Source organism: Herpailurus yagouaroundi, unplaced genomic scaffold (assembly GCF_014898765.1).
Source record: "Herpailurus yagouaroundi ecotype Mexico unplaced genomic scaffold, PumYag 196, whole genome shotgun sequence".
NCBI lineage: Eukaryota > Metazoa > Chordata > Mammalia > Carnivora > Felidae > Herpailurus > Herpailurus yagouaroundi.
This window is the reverse complement of record NW_024412427.1, coordinates 16,927,416-16,942,253: the sequence shown is the minus strand read 5'-3', so window position 1 is coordinate 16,942,253 and position 14,838 is coordinate 16,927,416. Positions and strand designations below refer to the sequence as shown.

The following is a 14,838-nucleotide window of genomic DNA, read 5'->3' as shown; positions in this document are numbered from 1 at the left end:
CGATGGAAACTGAAGCTGGAACTCTTCCTAACCGAACCGCTGCATTTACTACTCCGAATTTACTACTCAGCACGCAAATCTTCAAAAGAAGAAACGGATGTTACCAAAGCCAAAAGGAGCCCCCACGTCTGGACCTCCGTGGCTTTGTGCAACTGTTCCCTCCGGCCACCACCAGGGACAAGGGCTGCCCCGGCCCTCAGCCGCGAGCCTGTCGGCCTCCTCGCCTTTGCGGGGGCATCAAGTCCCCGGGACTGAGGCTGGACCACCATCGCGCGCCGCGGGGACAGGGGCTGGCGGCCACCGCGATGCAGAGGCAGGCGAGCTCCGAGCCGGTCCAGCCGAGCTCCACACCTGCCAGTTGCGGTCGCCCGGCCTCCCTTCTCCTAGGGGCACTTCCGCGGGGTTCTGGCCAGGGCGCGTCTGGGCCGGACTGGTGGCCAGGCGGGGACAGAGAGGTCCGCCCCAGGAGACCCCAGAGGGGGGCGCTCGCTGCGCAGACCCGAGGGGCAACAGGTGGCCCCCAGCCCTGGTCTCTCTCCCCCCACCCCCAAAGGTCCTCAAAGGCCCTTCCGAGGGGCCCCGCCCCATCCCCACTCCACCCCGCTCCGCCCCCGCGAGGAGAGGGCGCAGAGACCTAACCCCGCTGGTTGGCGCGGGCAGGTCCCCCGTGGGGCCGCACGGATTCCGCCGGCCCTGCTCCCGCCCTTAGACGGCGGCTCCGGCTCCCCGAGGGCGCACGAGGTCCGGCCCGCTGCCAGGGTGCGGCGGATGGGCTTCGGGGCTCCGTGCGGGGTGGCGCGGGAGGGTCGGGAGGCGGCGCGCCGGCCGCTCTGGCCGTGGGTCGGCCCGGATCTAGCCGGGGCGGAGCCGGGAGCCGCAGCGTGGACACCGAGGCACTCACAGCTATGGGCCGGGGGTCTCTGAGAGCTCGAGGGTCGCAGGCGTCGCTGCTGCTGCTGCTGCTGCTACTGTGGCTACCTTTGCAGGTGTCGGGGACCGAGGCATTTCAAGGTGAGTGGGATGTGCCCCGCGGGGCAGGCCAAGTCACCGTCAGGGGATGGAGGGCCTGAACTGCCCTCCCCCCACCCACGGTGGCCGGGAGAACAGGGATCGCCCAGGCTTTGGCAGGGTCTCCGTAGGACCTGCCCAGGGACTGTCCGCCGTACTTGGGCTGGCTTGGAGTCCAGACTGACACACTGCCCAGCTGACACAGTGCCAATGGCAAAGCAGTTGTGGTGGTGGTTGAAGGGGGTGGGGGGCATCTCCTCTAAGCAGCTGCCCAAGTCCCCAGACCCCTCTTCTAGGGTTCTCTGCTCTGACCACCCCCAGACCCCACCCACCAGTGTGGACTTCTTCCTGCACCTCCATCCCTTAAGGGCCAGCCCACTGTTCCCCAGAGTCCCTGCTGTGCCCTCGGACTAGGGGGCCAGCTGTGGCCTCCACACTCAGGCTGGCCCCCATGCTCACCCCACACCCCAGGGCCTTGGGGCAGTGTGTGTGTGTGTGTGTGTGTGTGTGTGTGTGTGTGGTTGATATTGTCGCCTTGTTTGGTGAGATAACGAAGGGTGCTCCGGACAGGCTGGACCCTGGGAAGTAACCTCAGCAACCCCGGTGGGTAGGAGAATTGGCGGGGTCCTGGATGTGAAGTGCCCCGCCACCTGCCTGGGAGGACATCAGGGGGGAGGCAGGAAGGGCTGGGCTGGGCTGGGCTGGGTGGCCTGGGAGTGCTGGGCTCCAGAGCACTGTGGGGAGTACCTGTAGGGATGGGGTCCTCTTCTGTTCTGGGGCCAGGAGGGGGTGGGATGATAGCCCTTATGCCTTTGAGGATGGCTGCTCCCTCCTCCTCAGCATGGGGTCAGGAGAGGGTGATAGGACCCCTGGGAGGAGTGGAGAGGGGCTTCGTGCTCCCCGACACCACACTGGCTCCCCCGTTCAGCTCCCACCCTAATCCTCCTCACCACAGCTCTGTCTGCGCCTCCCTCTCCCTCCTCACAGAGGCACACCCTCCCCTCTCTACTGAGGAGGCTTAGGGACAGCAAGAAGTACTTTTCCACACCCAGTTAAGTCCTCTCTGGGCTGGGAGACACCCCTTCCCCACCCTGCTTACCCCTCCTCCCAGAAGCACTCATATCCCTCCCCACCCCCCTCCCCGCCGCCCCGCCCTGCCCAACCGTGCCAGCCCACTCATCCAATCAGGGAGGGCTTCCTGGGGGAAGGGGATTCCTAGAACTGCTGCTATTCCAGGTCTTTGATGCTGGGGTCTGGGGGAGAAGATGGAGGAGGAGAAAGGACTTGGGGTGGCCTGGCAAGAGCTGAGCCACTTCCACAGTCTGCCATCTCAGCGTGGGGTTGGGGCAGGCTGGGTGCTGGGGAACCGTCAGTCCTGGGAGCTGGGCTTGCCTCCCCAGGGATTGTGTCAGAGGGCAGGGAGGGCTGCCTACAGGCTCTGGGCTGCCTGGGGCCTGGCTCTGCTGGGCAGCTGGGCGGGGGTAGTGAGGGTTGCTGGAACCCACTGTGGGGTGGGGGGCTGGGAGCATTCCAGGGGAGCATTCCAGAGCCTTCTGAGTAATGCTTGGCTCTGGTATTCCTCCAGGGCCCCCTTAAAGCGCACCCGGCCTGGGAGCACTCAGGCTCTTTCCCCCCCCCCCCCCCCCCGGGGCCTCCCCACCTCCAAGATCCAAGAAAGGGGCTTCCAAGCTAGGGTCGCTGGAAGTCCTGCTTCCAGCATGAAGCCCCCAAGGGAGCTGTCTGGGCAAGGTGGGCCGCCCAAGACATCTGGCTGTTGTTTTTCTCAGATGGTGGAGGAGACACAGGCACCCTCTCTTCACAGATCTCTCACTCCAAAGGCATCTGCTGCCCAGGCTAAAAATACCCGAGGCTGCCTCCCTCTTCCTTCTCCTCTGCACTGGGGGCTTGGCCTCTTCCTTGTGATCTCTGACCCCCAAGCCTCCCCCAGGTCAGTGGGGCCTCTGGCTTCCCCAGCTGAGCTATCCTTCCCAGGCTCCTCTGTCTCTGTTCTGCCACCTCCCTGGTGGCTCCTCAGTTCCAAGGATGCCCGAGGAGCGGCCACCCTCCTCCAGGCTACACCTCTGAATAATGAAGGTGGAGTCTCCTGTTCCTCTTTGCTGATGTCCTATCACCTCATCCCTCTGTCGTCCCCTACTCCTCTATGTTCCTCAGATTTCCCCCTCAGCTTTTACTCTGTCTTCACCCCAGGAGGCAACCCTGGAGAGCCAGTCACCCTGCACTGGGTCCTGGATGGACGACCCCAGCGCACGGTCACCCTGGACGAGCCGGTCAGTGCCAGGTCGTCCTTCCCTTTGCGGGGGGCCCGGGGTCTCCCAGCCCCTTTCCCCGTCTTCAAAGTTTAGCGTAGCAGTTTGGCTGGGGTCTTTTAGGCCCCTTTCCGGAGGCTTGGCAGGTGGGGGTGGGGAGACACATGAGATCACAAGAGCCTGCACGCATGGAAGTCATTTTCAGGCTTCCTGCCCCACCGTCCGCTTCTCCCTTCCCCCCAGAATTATCCAGGGGAATTATCCTCCCCACCAGGCAGAGATAGGGCCAGAATTTGTGAGCCCTGAAACTTTTCAGGGACCTCTTTATGCAAACACCAAAATATCTTCCTTTTGCAAAGTTTACCAGAACGTGTTACCCTGTGGACACATTGCTGTCTCCTCCAGTAACACTTCAGCCTCCCTGGCTCGTGCAGAATCCACTTCTGACCAGGGGGCACTGGTCACCCTCCTAGGGCAGGCCCGCCTGATTTTGCTTCTCCAGGATGCTCTGCCCCACTTGCTGCCAACACCCACCCATCACACACTTCAGAATAACCATGCTCCCGTCTGTATGTGCCACACAGCTTTGCTACAAATCAGGAGGCCAGTGCCCTTAGTATCCCCATATCACAGAGGGGCAAACTGAAGCCCTGAGAGGTTGGAGGAAGTACCCAAGGTCACACAGCTCTTTAGCCCAGAAGCCCGAGATCCACTAAGGTCTGAAAGGCTTCTAACCATTGGCCAATGTCCCCCAATTTTAGAGAGCCCTCTTCATCCTGAATTTTCAGGTAAAAGGCGACAAACTACTGTCCAAGCCAGCAAGGAAGGCAGTAGAGCACTGTCATGAAGGCTGGAAGGCCCCCATAGGCCCAGGAGCTTTTAACCTAGGGCCTTACTGGGTCCCCCAGACCCTCAGGGGCCCCCATTCAAGCATGGTGCTGACCCGGGCTTTGAGCCGGGGCATCACTGGCAGAGGGCAAGGCTGGGCACATGCTGGGCACCTCCCTCCCAGTCCAGCCTAGGCTGTGACAAGGAAGGGCATCTCAGAGGGCCTTGCTTTCCCCTGCCTCCCCCCCCCCCCCCGCCCCCCCCCCCCCACCACCGGGAAGCCTGCCAAGCTGAGGCCAGCAGACAGAGATGAGGCAGGGAATCCTGTCCAAGAGGCAGGAAATACCCACATTTCAGGTTAGGGATGGGGTGTGTAGTGAGGAGCAGGGTCACCAGGAGGGCAAGAAGCAAGGAAAAACAGCAGGACAGAGAGAAGGGAGCCCAGGGTGGGGGTGAGGTAGGAGGAGGCTTTCCATTTGGGGGTGCTGCCTGCGCTGGGTACAAACCTTTCTCCAATAAAGTAAGTGACATTCCAGCCATGTGAGCTCATGCTTGGGGCCTTGGGGTGGGGGGCTCTTGGCTGGGGTTGCGGGGTTGTCTGCCTCCCACCTGCAGAGAAAGGGCCCCCACAAGAATCTGAGCCCCTTGGCCCGGGGCCCAGCCCAGTGCATGGTGCAGGGAAGGGTGAAGGCCAGCATTCCAAAGACACAGCAGCTCTCCAGGATGCTCCTGGGCTGGTTCCAACTCTGGGCCCCCAGCCAGGCAGAGTGGACAAGGTAGGGGGGCCGGCAGATGGGGTATTTCCACAGGGTGGGAGAGGCAAACAGGCTAGCGAGAAGGAGAGGCTGTGGGCTGGCCCAGGCCAGCCTCCTGTGACATCTAGCTGAGATGTTTTTTCTCTTGGCCTGAGGTAGGGGGTCAGGGTTTACTTTATGGTCTCAGCAAAGCAGGTGTGGGGCAGGCCTTCGGAAGGCTAGGGGAATTTTCAGTTTGTCAGAATTGAAGGAGGAGGGAGTAAAGCCTGAATTCTGCAGGGAGTGGGGAGCAGCAAGAAACGAGGCTGTAAGGAGGCCTGAGCCTGGCTACCTAATGCTCCCCCAGCCAATGTCTTCAGGACCCCATTGTCCTCTCCACTTCGAGGAAGCCTTCCCGCTGTGACAAAGGAGGGAGGGCCAGAGGAAGAGTCCAGTAGCCTTGGGCAAGTCAGGGTACCTTCCTGGGACCCCTCGTTTCATTCCTCTGGAGGATGAGGTGTGCCCTTAGCAGGCTATGTCCAATGGCTGTTGTCAGAACCAAAACCGTCCCGAGTTTGGGAACATATTTGCCTGCATGTTCTCACCCCCACATCCATCCACACCTACCATGACCAGTGGGGAGCCTGCTGCCCCCGGCCCCCTGTGCTCTCCTTCGCCAGCCAGCTCCACATCCCACCTGCTCCCTCAGCCCTACTCTCCTTCTTGACCAGGTCTCGAAGCTAGACATGGGGCTGGTGGCCTTGGAGGCTGAAGGGCAGCAGCTCCTGCTCGAGCTGGAGAAGAACCAGTGAGTACCAGGCAGGGGAGGGGGCTGGGAGCCGAAAGTAGCTCCCGCTCTCTGGAGGGGATCAGTGCTGGGGGCAGGGATGGAGGGGAACCCCTAAGGCAGGCTGGATGGGGCGAGCGCTCCAGACGAAGAGGTACAGGAATTGTCCTGCCAGCCCATGACTGGCTCCCTCAAGGCTGAAGTAGACTGCTAAGCCTGGGTCAGCCCTGCTGTGGGGCACACCCTTCATTCCAGCCCCAGGATTATCTCGTCAGCTTCCTGCCAGAAATGAATGAGCATCACCTAGTGGGTGCTCACAGGGTGTGCTGAGTCCAAAGAGAATCCAAAATGGATTCCAAAGATGGGCAGGTGCTCGGGGCTGAGGTGAGGTGTGGCCTTTGTAGGTCAAGACTCCTTCAGGAGGCAGGGATTTGTCTGGCCTGCCTGGACGGTCTCCATCTACGGGGAATGGAGCAGTGGGAAATGAATTCGGGGAGTCCCAGTAAAGCCAGATCACAGAGGCCTTTTTTTTTTTTTTTTTTAATTAGAGTGAGAGTGAGAGCGAGAGCGCGCGCGTGTGTGCAAGAGAGAGAGAGAGAGAGAGCAGGGAAGAGGGGCAGAGGGAGCGGGAGGGAGAGAATCTCAAGCAAGCTCCATGCTCAGTGTGGAGCCCATTGTGGGGCTGGATCCCACGACCCTGGGATCACAACCTGAGCTGAAATCAAGACTCAGAAGCTCAACCAACTGAGCCCCGCAGGCGGCCCCACAGAGGCCATTGTAAGGCTGAGTGTCTTTGCAAAGCCAAAGATTCTGAGCTGGTGAATGAGTAGACAGTGTGGGGCTGGGTGGGGTGGGTGTCCATGATGGAGTGTGGGGTCTGGAAACCATCCAGATGGAATTATCAACAGCCATCGTTTGTCGAGGGCTCGCTTCATTGAAGACACTGTTCCAAGCACTCTACACATGTTGGCTTCTCCCCCATGGAGCCAGATGGACCAGGAACAGTATCTAGTTCCACCACACAGAACCATAGTTACTCTGAGGTTCAGTGTCCCCACACATGAGAGGGGGTGACCACAGCACCTGCTCTTTGGGTTGAGTCTGTGCGTGGAGTGGGGGGGGGGGCAAAGCTGGAGAAGGTGGAGGAAAGACTAGGAGGTAGAGAAGCAGGCACCACAGGTCTTTGGAGTGGTCTGGCAGTAAAGAGGTCAAGGCGAGGTGGGGATGGAGAATTTTCTTTACAGAAGAGACATTAGCTCACAGTTGATCCACCTTGGTGGGAAGGACCCCGGAAAGATGGAGAAGGAAGGTGAGATCGTTAATGGAGTGGGGTCTGAAGAAGATGGGGATGGGGCTCCCTGCTCAGGTGGGCAGGCAGGAGCAGCTGTGGACACGTGGGGATTCTCTTTTCTCTGGAAGCATGGGGTGAGCATCACTGAAGGACAGCTGGGGAGAAACGTGGGGTCTGGGGGCCAGAGAACAGAGGCCTGACAAGGCTGGGCATCGGGCAGGGCCACCCAGGGAGTTTACTGCCCTTCCTTGGCTCCAGGCCCCACCTCCTCCTCAATGTCTCCTGAATCCTCCCTCCCCAAACCTGTGGAAGGAGCTGCCCACCATAGACTCCACAGGGACCACAAACTGTTTCTCCATTCCTGCTCCTCCCTGCTGCTTCCCACACACCCACTTCCCACACCTCAGCCCTCACCAAGGCTCCTTCCTGCACCCCCCCCCCCCAACCTTTCTTCCTCCAGCCCAAGGTTTTTCTGAGCTGAGCAGCACACAGTCGCTCCTGTCCCTTCCCTCAGATACATTTGGGTGCTTCTCCAGGGCTAGCCCTATGCCTCACTCATGGAGCTGCTCAATTAGCATTCAGGGAGGAAGGCTGGAGGGCATCCTGGAGGAGGCCTGGCTGAATTAGGTGACCCTTATAACACCCCCTCCCAGCAGGCTGCTGGCCCCGGGATACACAGAAACCCACTATACCCCAGATGGGCAGCCAGTGGTGCTGGTCCCCGACCACACGGTGAGATACTTCCATGGGCTCTGAGGACAGGGTAAGGGATGCTGGGGGGGTGCACTCCCTGAGGACCTCTCCACCATTCCTTTCCCATTCGCCTCCTCTTTTTAAAGAGAGGCTGGAGCCAGCCCCCCCTCCCACCAGCCCCTCCCAGTTCAGCACTGGCTGAGATTTGGGGCTGGGTCCCTTGCTCTCCAGGACCACTGCCATTACCATGGACGTGTGAGGGGCTTCCCTGACTCCTGGGTAGTCTTCAGCACCTGCTCTGGGATGAGGTGAGGAGTTCTGGGGGAGGGGGCTGGGCCTAGGACTGGAGAAAGAGTCCCCTCACACCCCCCTCTGCACTCTTCCGAACTCTAGGGGCCTGATCACACTGGGCAGCAATGCCAGTTATTATGTGCATCCACAGTCAGCTGGAGACTCCGAGGACTTCATCACTTACAAGATGTTCCCAACCAGGCAGCTGCTCAGCTGGAAAGGGGCCTGCGGCCACAGGGATGCCGGGAGCAAAGGGGACATGGCCAGCCTTTCTCGTGCCACTCAGATCAAGGTCAGGGGCACAGATAGGGGTGGGAGTGGAAATGGAGTATCCATAGCCCTGAAAATCGGAAAAGACAGGAATACACAGCCCCAGTTCAGGGCCTCCTGTCCTGATATTTTTATTTGGAGGCTGAAGAAACAAGTTCCAGCAATTTTTAAAGTTAACTTTGTGCTTCCTGGGAATTGGAGTTGGCAGCCTGCCACTCAGGGTCACCATTGCCTCATCCCAGGAGAGGAGGGAGGTCCGCAGGAGCCCGAGGTTCTTGGAGCTGTACATAGTGGCTGACCACACACTGGTGAGCAGAGGCCCCAGGGGAGTGGTGAGGTGGGATGGGGCCAGCTCAGCCTGCCAGGAACTCTTCTGTATGTCTTTCCAGTTCTTGACCCAGCACAGGAACTTGAACCACACCAAACAGCGACTCCTGGAGGTGGCCAACTACGTAGACCAGGTTGGGGTTGGTGGGAAGAGAGTCCTAATGGGGGTGACTGCGACATGGGCTGGCAAGTCCTGGCAGGAGGTGGCAGGGTTGGAGATGAGCACAGACTATGGAGCCGAGAGGAGAGGGCGCCCCTGGGGAAGAGCACAGGCACTGTGGCACATCTTGTCCCCCAGCTCAGCCTGGTCCCGTCCACAGATTCTCAGGACTCTGGATATTCAGGTGGCACTGACTGGCCTGGAAGTGTGGACAGAGCAAGACCGGAGCCATATCACGTCAGACGCCAATGCGACGCTCTGGGCCTTCCTGCAGTGGCGCCGAGGGCTGTGGGCACGGTGGCCACACGACTCCACGCAGCTGCTCACGTGGGTCCCCTCCTACGCCCAAGTGGGTCCCCGTCTGGGCAGCCCAGAATCCTGGCCCCACCGGGTCACGCTGCGTTCTGCCTTCAGGGGCCGCGCCTTCCAGGGCGCCACTGTGGGCCTGGCGCCCATCGAGGGCATGTGTCGCGCTGAGAGTTCAGGAGGCGTGAGCACGGTGAGCTCCACCCGGGACAGGAGGGGGCGGAGAGGGACAGGGTAGGAGGCATCCCCGCAGCCCCCAGTGACGCAGTGACCGTCCCTACGCCCTCCCAGGATCACTCAGAGCTTCCCATTGGCGCAGCAGCCACCATGGCCCACGAGATAGGTCACAGCCTTGGCCTCAGCCACGACCCTGACGGCTGCTGCGTGGAGGCGGCGGCTGAGCAAGGCGGCTGCGTCATGGCCGCGGCCACCGGGTACAGACGCCGAGGTCGGGGGCGGGGGGGCGGCAGGAGTTCCGGGGGAGGCTCCGCTAGACCAGGGGACCTTCCTCAGCTGCCTTTCTTTGGGAGAAATGGTTATCCCTCGATTTCCTCTTCCGTAAAATAGAGATAGTGGTCATAGCACCCACCCCGAGACTTCTTTATGAGGCTTAAAGGGAGGAAACGCAGAAGTGGATTCTCAAAAGTACAGAGCTTTTCAGAACATCCTAGCAAGGATTCTCCAACCCTGGGAGTAACGGCGCTAGGTCGCGATTTGACCTTGAGTGCCGGGCTGCCTGGTCCTGGCGTGACACCCTCCCGTCTCGGGCTCGCCGTGTGACTATGTACAGTTTACTTGCCCTCTTTGGCCTCCGCGTGTGGAGGATGCCGGCTGCCTGCTGATTAGGCGGTTTCTGCGCATCCAGGGGCTGTGTGGCCAAGCACAGGGAGTAGTGGCCGGAGGGGGTCGCAGACGAGCAGGGGATTGAGGGGGGCGGTCCCCGCACGCCCGACGTCCTTCCCCCTCCTGTAGGCACCCGTTCCCACGCGTATTCAGCCCCTGCAGCCGGCGCCAGCTGCGCGCCTTCTTCCGCAAGGGGGGCGGTGCGTGTCTTTCCAACGCGCCGGACTCCAGGGTCCTCGTGCCTCGGGCGCGCTGCGGGAACGGCCTCGTGGAGGACGGCGAGGAGTGTGACTGCGGCCCCAGCCAGGTCAGGTCCGCGCTCCCGGTCCCCGGGGGCCGAGGCTGGCGCCCCGCTCGCCCCCTCCCCCGGGGTCTGGGTCGCTGCGCCCTCATCTGGTCCTACACCCTCTCTCCGGCTCCAGGAGTGCCCGGACGCCTGCTGCCTCGCCCACAACTGCTCGCTGCGTGCAGGAGCCCAGTGCACACGCGGGGACTGCTGCGCGCGCTGCCTGGTGAGGGCGTGGGGGGGGGGGGGGCTCGGGGTGAGGGTTAGGGGGCGCTCGGGAGCCGGCTGTTGGTCTTGGCTGATTGGCGCCCTCTGGTGCCCCTGCTGGTGCTGGCTCTGCTCTGCGCGCGGGCCCGCCTGGCCTCACCTGGCCCTCCAGCCTCTGAGCCGCTGTATCGGCGTGGATCTCTCAATGTCCATTGTCTCGCTGTCCCTCGGCCGCCCTCCCTCCACCCGGTCCCCTGCGTAGCTGAAGCCGGCTGGCGTGCTGTGCCGCCGAGCTGCTAGCGACTGTGACCTCCCAGAGTTCTGCACGGGCACCTCCCCCTACTGCCCCCCGGACACTTTCCTACTAGACGGCTCTTCCTGCGCCAGCGGCCGGGGCTACTGCCGGGATGGCGCGTGTCCTACACTGGAGCAGCAGTGCCAGCAGCTCTGGGGGCCTGGTGAGACTACCCGAGTACCGCTGGCCCCATCCTCGGGAATGCACCGTTTTCTACGCAGGGGAAGAAAGGGGGGGTGGGGGTGGGGGTGGGGACTGAAGCCAGTGCGGTCCGCCCATGCTTCCTTAGGCTCCAGCCCAGCCCCGGAGGCCTGTTTCCAGACTGTGAACTCAGCAGGAGACGCCCATGGAAACTGTGGCCAGGACCGCAAGGGTGGCTTCGTGCCTTGTGCGCAGAGGTGGGGAGTGGGGCGGAGTTAGGGGGAGCGGGGTGGTGCACTGGGGCAAGAGGGACGCTCTGGACATGCGGTCACCCTCCACTTTCGTCCCCAGGGATGCACAGTGTGGGAAGCTGCAGTGCCTGGGTGGGGAGCAGCGCCCACTGGCACCACACACGGTACCGGTGGACTCCACGGTTGGACTAGGCAGCAGCGAGGTGACCTGCAGGGGAGTCTTCCTGCTGCCTGGTGTCCAGCTAGACCTGCATGACGTGGGCCTGGTAGAGCCAGGCACCCAGTGTGGCCCTAGAATGGTGAGCCCTGTGAGCCCTGCACACCAAACCCTTCCCTAATGCTTGAGTCCTGTAGGCCGAAACGTCACTCCCCCTCACTGCCTGGTGCACACACCACCCATAGGTGTGCCAGGACGGGAGCTGCCAAAACACTACCTTCTGGGAGCTGGAGCGATGCCTGACAGCCTGCCATGGCCATGGAGTGAGTGGCCGGAAAGGTGATGAGGGGGTGGCCTTGGACTTCCTGATCCCACGGGGCCTTCCTTCTCTCTTCCCCTCTGTAGGTTTGCAACAGTAACCATAACTGCCACTGTGCTCCGGGCTGGGCTCCGCCGTCCTGCAACAAGCCAGGGTTTGGTGGCAGTGTGGACAGCGGTCCTATACGGCCTGAAAGTGTGTCCAGGGAGGGAGGGGGTGTGGGGAGGGGCTGAGGCGGGGCACATGCTGAGGACGCAGCCTTACCCTGTTGTCCACAGACCACAAGGCATTCCTGCTGGTGGTGATCCTTAGCTTTCTGCTGCCTCTGCTCCCCGGGGCCAGTCTGGCCTGGTGCTGCTACCGACAGCCGGGATCCCGTCTCCAGCAATGCCTCTGCGGCTCGAGGAGGGGTCCTGCATGCACTGGGTAGGCTCCGAGCCCACTCCTGTGGTTGCTGCTCTGCAGAACTCTGCTGGACCTGGGAGAGCTGGGGTGGGGTCCTCAGACCTTCCCCCCAGGAGCAGAGGGATGGGCAGAAGCAAGTGGGAAGAAGCCCTGAGCAGGAGGCCACAATGGCCTCTGTTGGAGCCGATGATGTGGACCCCTGTGAGGCCCTCTTCCCCTCCCGGTTAATGTGGTTCAGCCCCCCCCCCCCCCCCGGGGGGGGGGTTCGCCCACCAGGGGGCTGCCTCATCCTAGACTGCCATTGTTCTGCCAGCTAAGAATGCATTTCTTGCTCCGCTGTGCCCTTCCAGACTTTCCTAGCCTCTCATGAGTTGTCAGCCCCCTTTCCCACTTCCTCTGCCTAAATCTTTTCTGTACACCTTTAAAGTCCCCAGATGCTGGACCCAGCACACCCTTTTTATGCCTTACTGCTGGTTAGTTATGGCACTGGCTGGCTGCCCTTGTGCCAAGGGCCTGTCCCTAACCCAGTTCTCCATGACCTGGGAGGAGAATCACATAATACCTAAGCATGGTTGACCTAGGGCTGGCCCCTTCAGTGGGGTGCTGGGCAAGGGAGGCACCCCATGGCACATCTGACACTCCCTGGACTTGGAAGTGCTCTGGGCAAGCTGCCAGAAGGGGCAGGGTTTGGGCTAGAGATTGGGGCAGAGGGCATCCCAGACAGGGGCAGGGCACCAGCCAGGTCCCAGGTTCCGAGACGGGCTTTGACACAATGCGCAGTGACTGCAGGTCAATGGGGGAGGAGCAAGGTGGTCAGAGTTTGGTGTGTCAGCATAAGGGGGTCTAGAGACAGGGCAGGGTGGGGGACAACTGCATATCAGCACTAAAGCAGAATCTTATGGACGACGGAGACTGTTTCAGAGAGATAGCAAAGGAAGTGGCAGGGCGCTGGGCAATGGGGCATGAGCAGCCAAGCATGGCTTGGAGCCATTGAGGGCAGCAGGGCTACCCAGTGACAAGGGGCACAGGCATGGCTGCGCCTGGGGGAGGAAGTCCACCCCGCTTTGGAACCTGAGTGATGCCAATATCTGGGTGGTGCCAGGGTGCTGGGGTGATGGCAGAGCTTGGGAGAAATGTCAGGGCTAGAGAGAAGTGCCGGTGGTTCTGGGGAGGCAGGAGCCTGGGCCCAGGGGCCTCTCTCAGGAGGGAGCAGGAAGGGACCTGGAGGGAGTGACATGGAGCAGAAGGGTAGAGACTCATTCAAGCAGAATTCAGGCTGTGCGCACCTGCTCAGGACCACTGTTCTGACCTCCTGCCCTCTTATCCCGATGCTTAGGCCCAAAGATGGCCCACACCAGGACCCTCCCCCTAGGAGCGTTCACAGCATGGAGTCAAGCCCAGCAGCCACTGAAGAGCCCGGACTCTGGGGTGAGTGAAGCACGGTAGGAGATGGGGAGGGAGGTGAGGGTGGGCTCTTGCCTTCTGCCTCCTTCTAGACGCCCCCCCTCCCCTTCATTTATCTCCCAGTTACCTTGAGGCCCCTGTCCCCACCCTGCTCCAGAGACTTCTGCCTGTGGTCACAACATTTGTCCTCCACCCATTGCTCCAGACCTTAAGAACTCTGCCAGAGCCCAAGAGCCACCTTGAGAAGCCTCTGTCCTGTTGCCTTGCCTGCAACCCCAAGGTAGGTAGAGACCCTCCCCACCTCACCCACCCATCTCTGTTGTCCCTCATCTGCCCTCCCCTACTGAGGTTTTTGAGCGTTATTATGCAAAGGAGATGTGACCTTGTGGAAAAGCTACTGTCATGGAGACCAGAAGCTGGCAGTCCCTAGGGTGGGAGAGAGAGAAGTTGTATCTCTTTCTGGGTCATCGGTCCTCACTGAGGGAGCAAAAGGGATCCCAGCCCTCAGGGGTGACCTCTCCTCTTCATTTGCAGCAGGTCAAGTCTAGAAGCCAAGATCCTGTCTCTGGTGAGAGGGGCTCCTGAGATGAGGATACTTACAGACAGGCGACTGCTGACAGCCACCACAAGAACTTGGTCTCCCAGGGGCAGAGCCAGTGAATCACACTTCCTGCACTTTTGCAGCCTGCAAGTTTCTTCCCTGAGTCGAGCTCTGCCCCCACCCACTTCAGGACCCCGGAGCCTTATCAGAAGATGCCCAATGCTGCCCCATTCCCTATGGCTGGGGGGATCCTGGTAGGGTATATATTCCAGCCCAAGAATCTATCAGTCCAAGGAGCAAAGGTCATGTAGTCACTGACGTCCTGTCACCAGGGGAGGCTGGGTCATTCTGGGCATTGGGAGAGGTCTCTATCCAGGGAACTTGGGTGTCTCTGCATATGTATTTTACCTAGACCCAGCTCTGCAGAATCCAGTGACTGCTGGGCCAGAAGCCTGGGCTCCAGGGGCCCTACATTTCAGATTGAGTCTACTTCCCTGGAGCCTGGCCCTTGCAAAAACAAAACAAAACAAAACAAAACAATCCACAAAATCCTTGGGATCCTCCTCCCTCCCTTTTCCTGCCGTGTCCTCCAGATGCTTCCTCAACCTCACCTCTGTTATCGGTCCTCTACCTGAGGTTTTGGAGGAGTGTGGTTCTGCTGTAGCCCTCTCACTTTGGACATTACTCAGCCTTCCCTCCATTCCATGGGAGGGGACAGTGGGAGCTGTTTTAAAAAGGATACCAAAGTAGAAGTCAGAAGAAAGATATGCTGACCTCAAGCTTCTGTGAGTCTTTTCTGTATGTAAATTCATCCCCATTGGGGCTCCCTGAGGGTCCCAAGGGGTGGTGGCTGGTGGGTGGAGCCTCAGATGGCAGCTGTGGCCCCAGATGTACCTGGGCATAGGACAGTGTTGCCTAGCTTGAATGATCCCTTTGCCCTGTCTATTCTGCCTCCCTTGGAAGTTCTCAGAAGTCACTTATTCTGTCCCCATTCTTCATGAAAGAATTGCTGAGTGATCTTCTGTAT

The 14,838-nt window shown here is 60.7% G+C and overlaps 1 protein-coding gene across 10 annotated transcripts; it reads left to right on the top strand.

The window, feature by feature from the left end:
* Positions 1–15: 15 nt before the first annotated feature.
* ADAM33 (ADAM metallopeptidase domain 33) lies at positions 16–14,590 on the top strand. Of its 10 annotated transcripts, XR_005782109.1 has the most exons (23): positions 901–1,011; positions 2,796–2,956; positions 3,217–3,296; positions 5,569–5,645; positions 7,569–7,647; positions 7,840–7,916; positions 8,002–8,191; positions 8,412–8,477; positions 8,559–8,630; positions 8,817–8,983; positions 9,071–9,155; positions 9,254–9,396; positions 9,935–10,112; positions 10,228–10,317; positions 10,561–10,756; positions 10,883–10,991; positions 11,086–11,284; positions 11,388–11,465; positions 11,548–11,656; positions 11,740–11,887; positions 13,203–13,294; positions 13,394–13,550; positions 13,805–14,590. XR_005782109.1 is itself a non-coding variant. In XM_040447574.1 (22 exons), the coding sequence occupies exons 1-21, from the start codon at positions 906–908 to the stop codon at positions 13,511–13,513; spliced, it is 2,427 nt and encodes an 808-aa protein (XP_040303508.1). In that variant the 5' UTR covers positions 18–905; the 3' UTR covers positions 13,514–13,550; positions 13,808–14,590. The 10 variants fall into 10 exon arrangements, 4 of the variants coding, with proteins under 4 accessions (XP_040303508.1, XP_040303507.1, XP_040303511.1 ...); XR_005782107.1 differs by lacking the exon at positions 2,796–2,956 and having other exon boundaries at positions 17–1,011; positions 7,572–7,647; XR_005782106.1 differs by lacking the exon at positions 2,796–2,956 and having other exon boundaries at positions 17–1,011; positions 13,808–14,590.
* The last annotated feature ends 248 nt before the right edge of the window (positions 14,591–14,838 follow it).

Excerpts from the sequence above, each read along its gene's own strand:
- ADAM33 (XM_040447574.1), top strand. The coding sequence starts at position 906 with ATGGGCCGGGGGTCTCTGAGAGCTCGAGGGTCGCAGGCGTCGCTGCTG. Across the intron at positions 10,113-10,227 it reads GTGACTGCGGCCCCAGCCAG|GAGTGCCCGGACGCCTGCTG; the intron begins GTCAGGTCCGCG and ends CTCCGGCTCCAG. Across the intron at positions 10,992-11,085 it reads TTCGTGCCTTGTGCGCAGAG|GGATGCACAGTGTGGGAAGC; the intron begins GTGGGGAGTGGG and ends TTTCGTCCCCAG.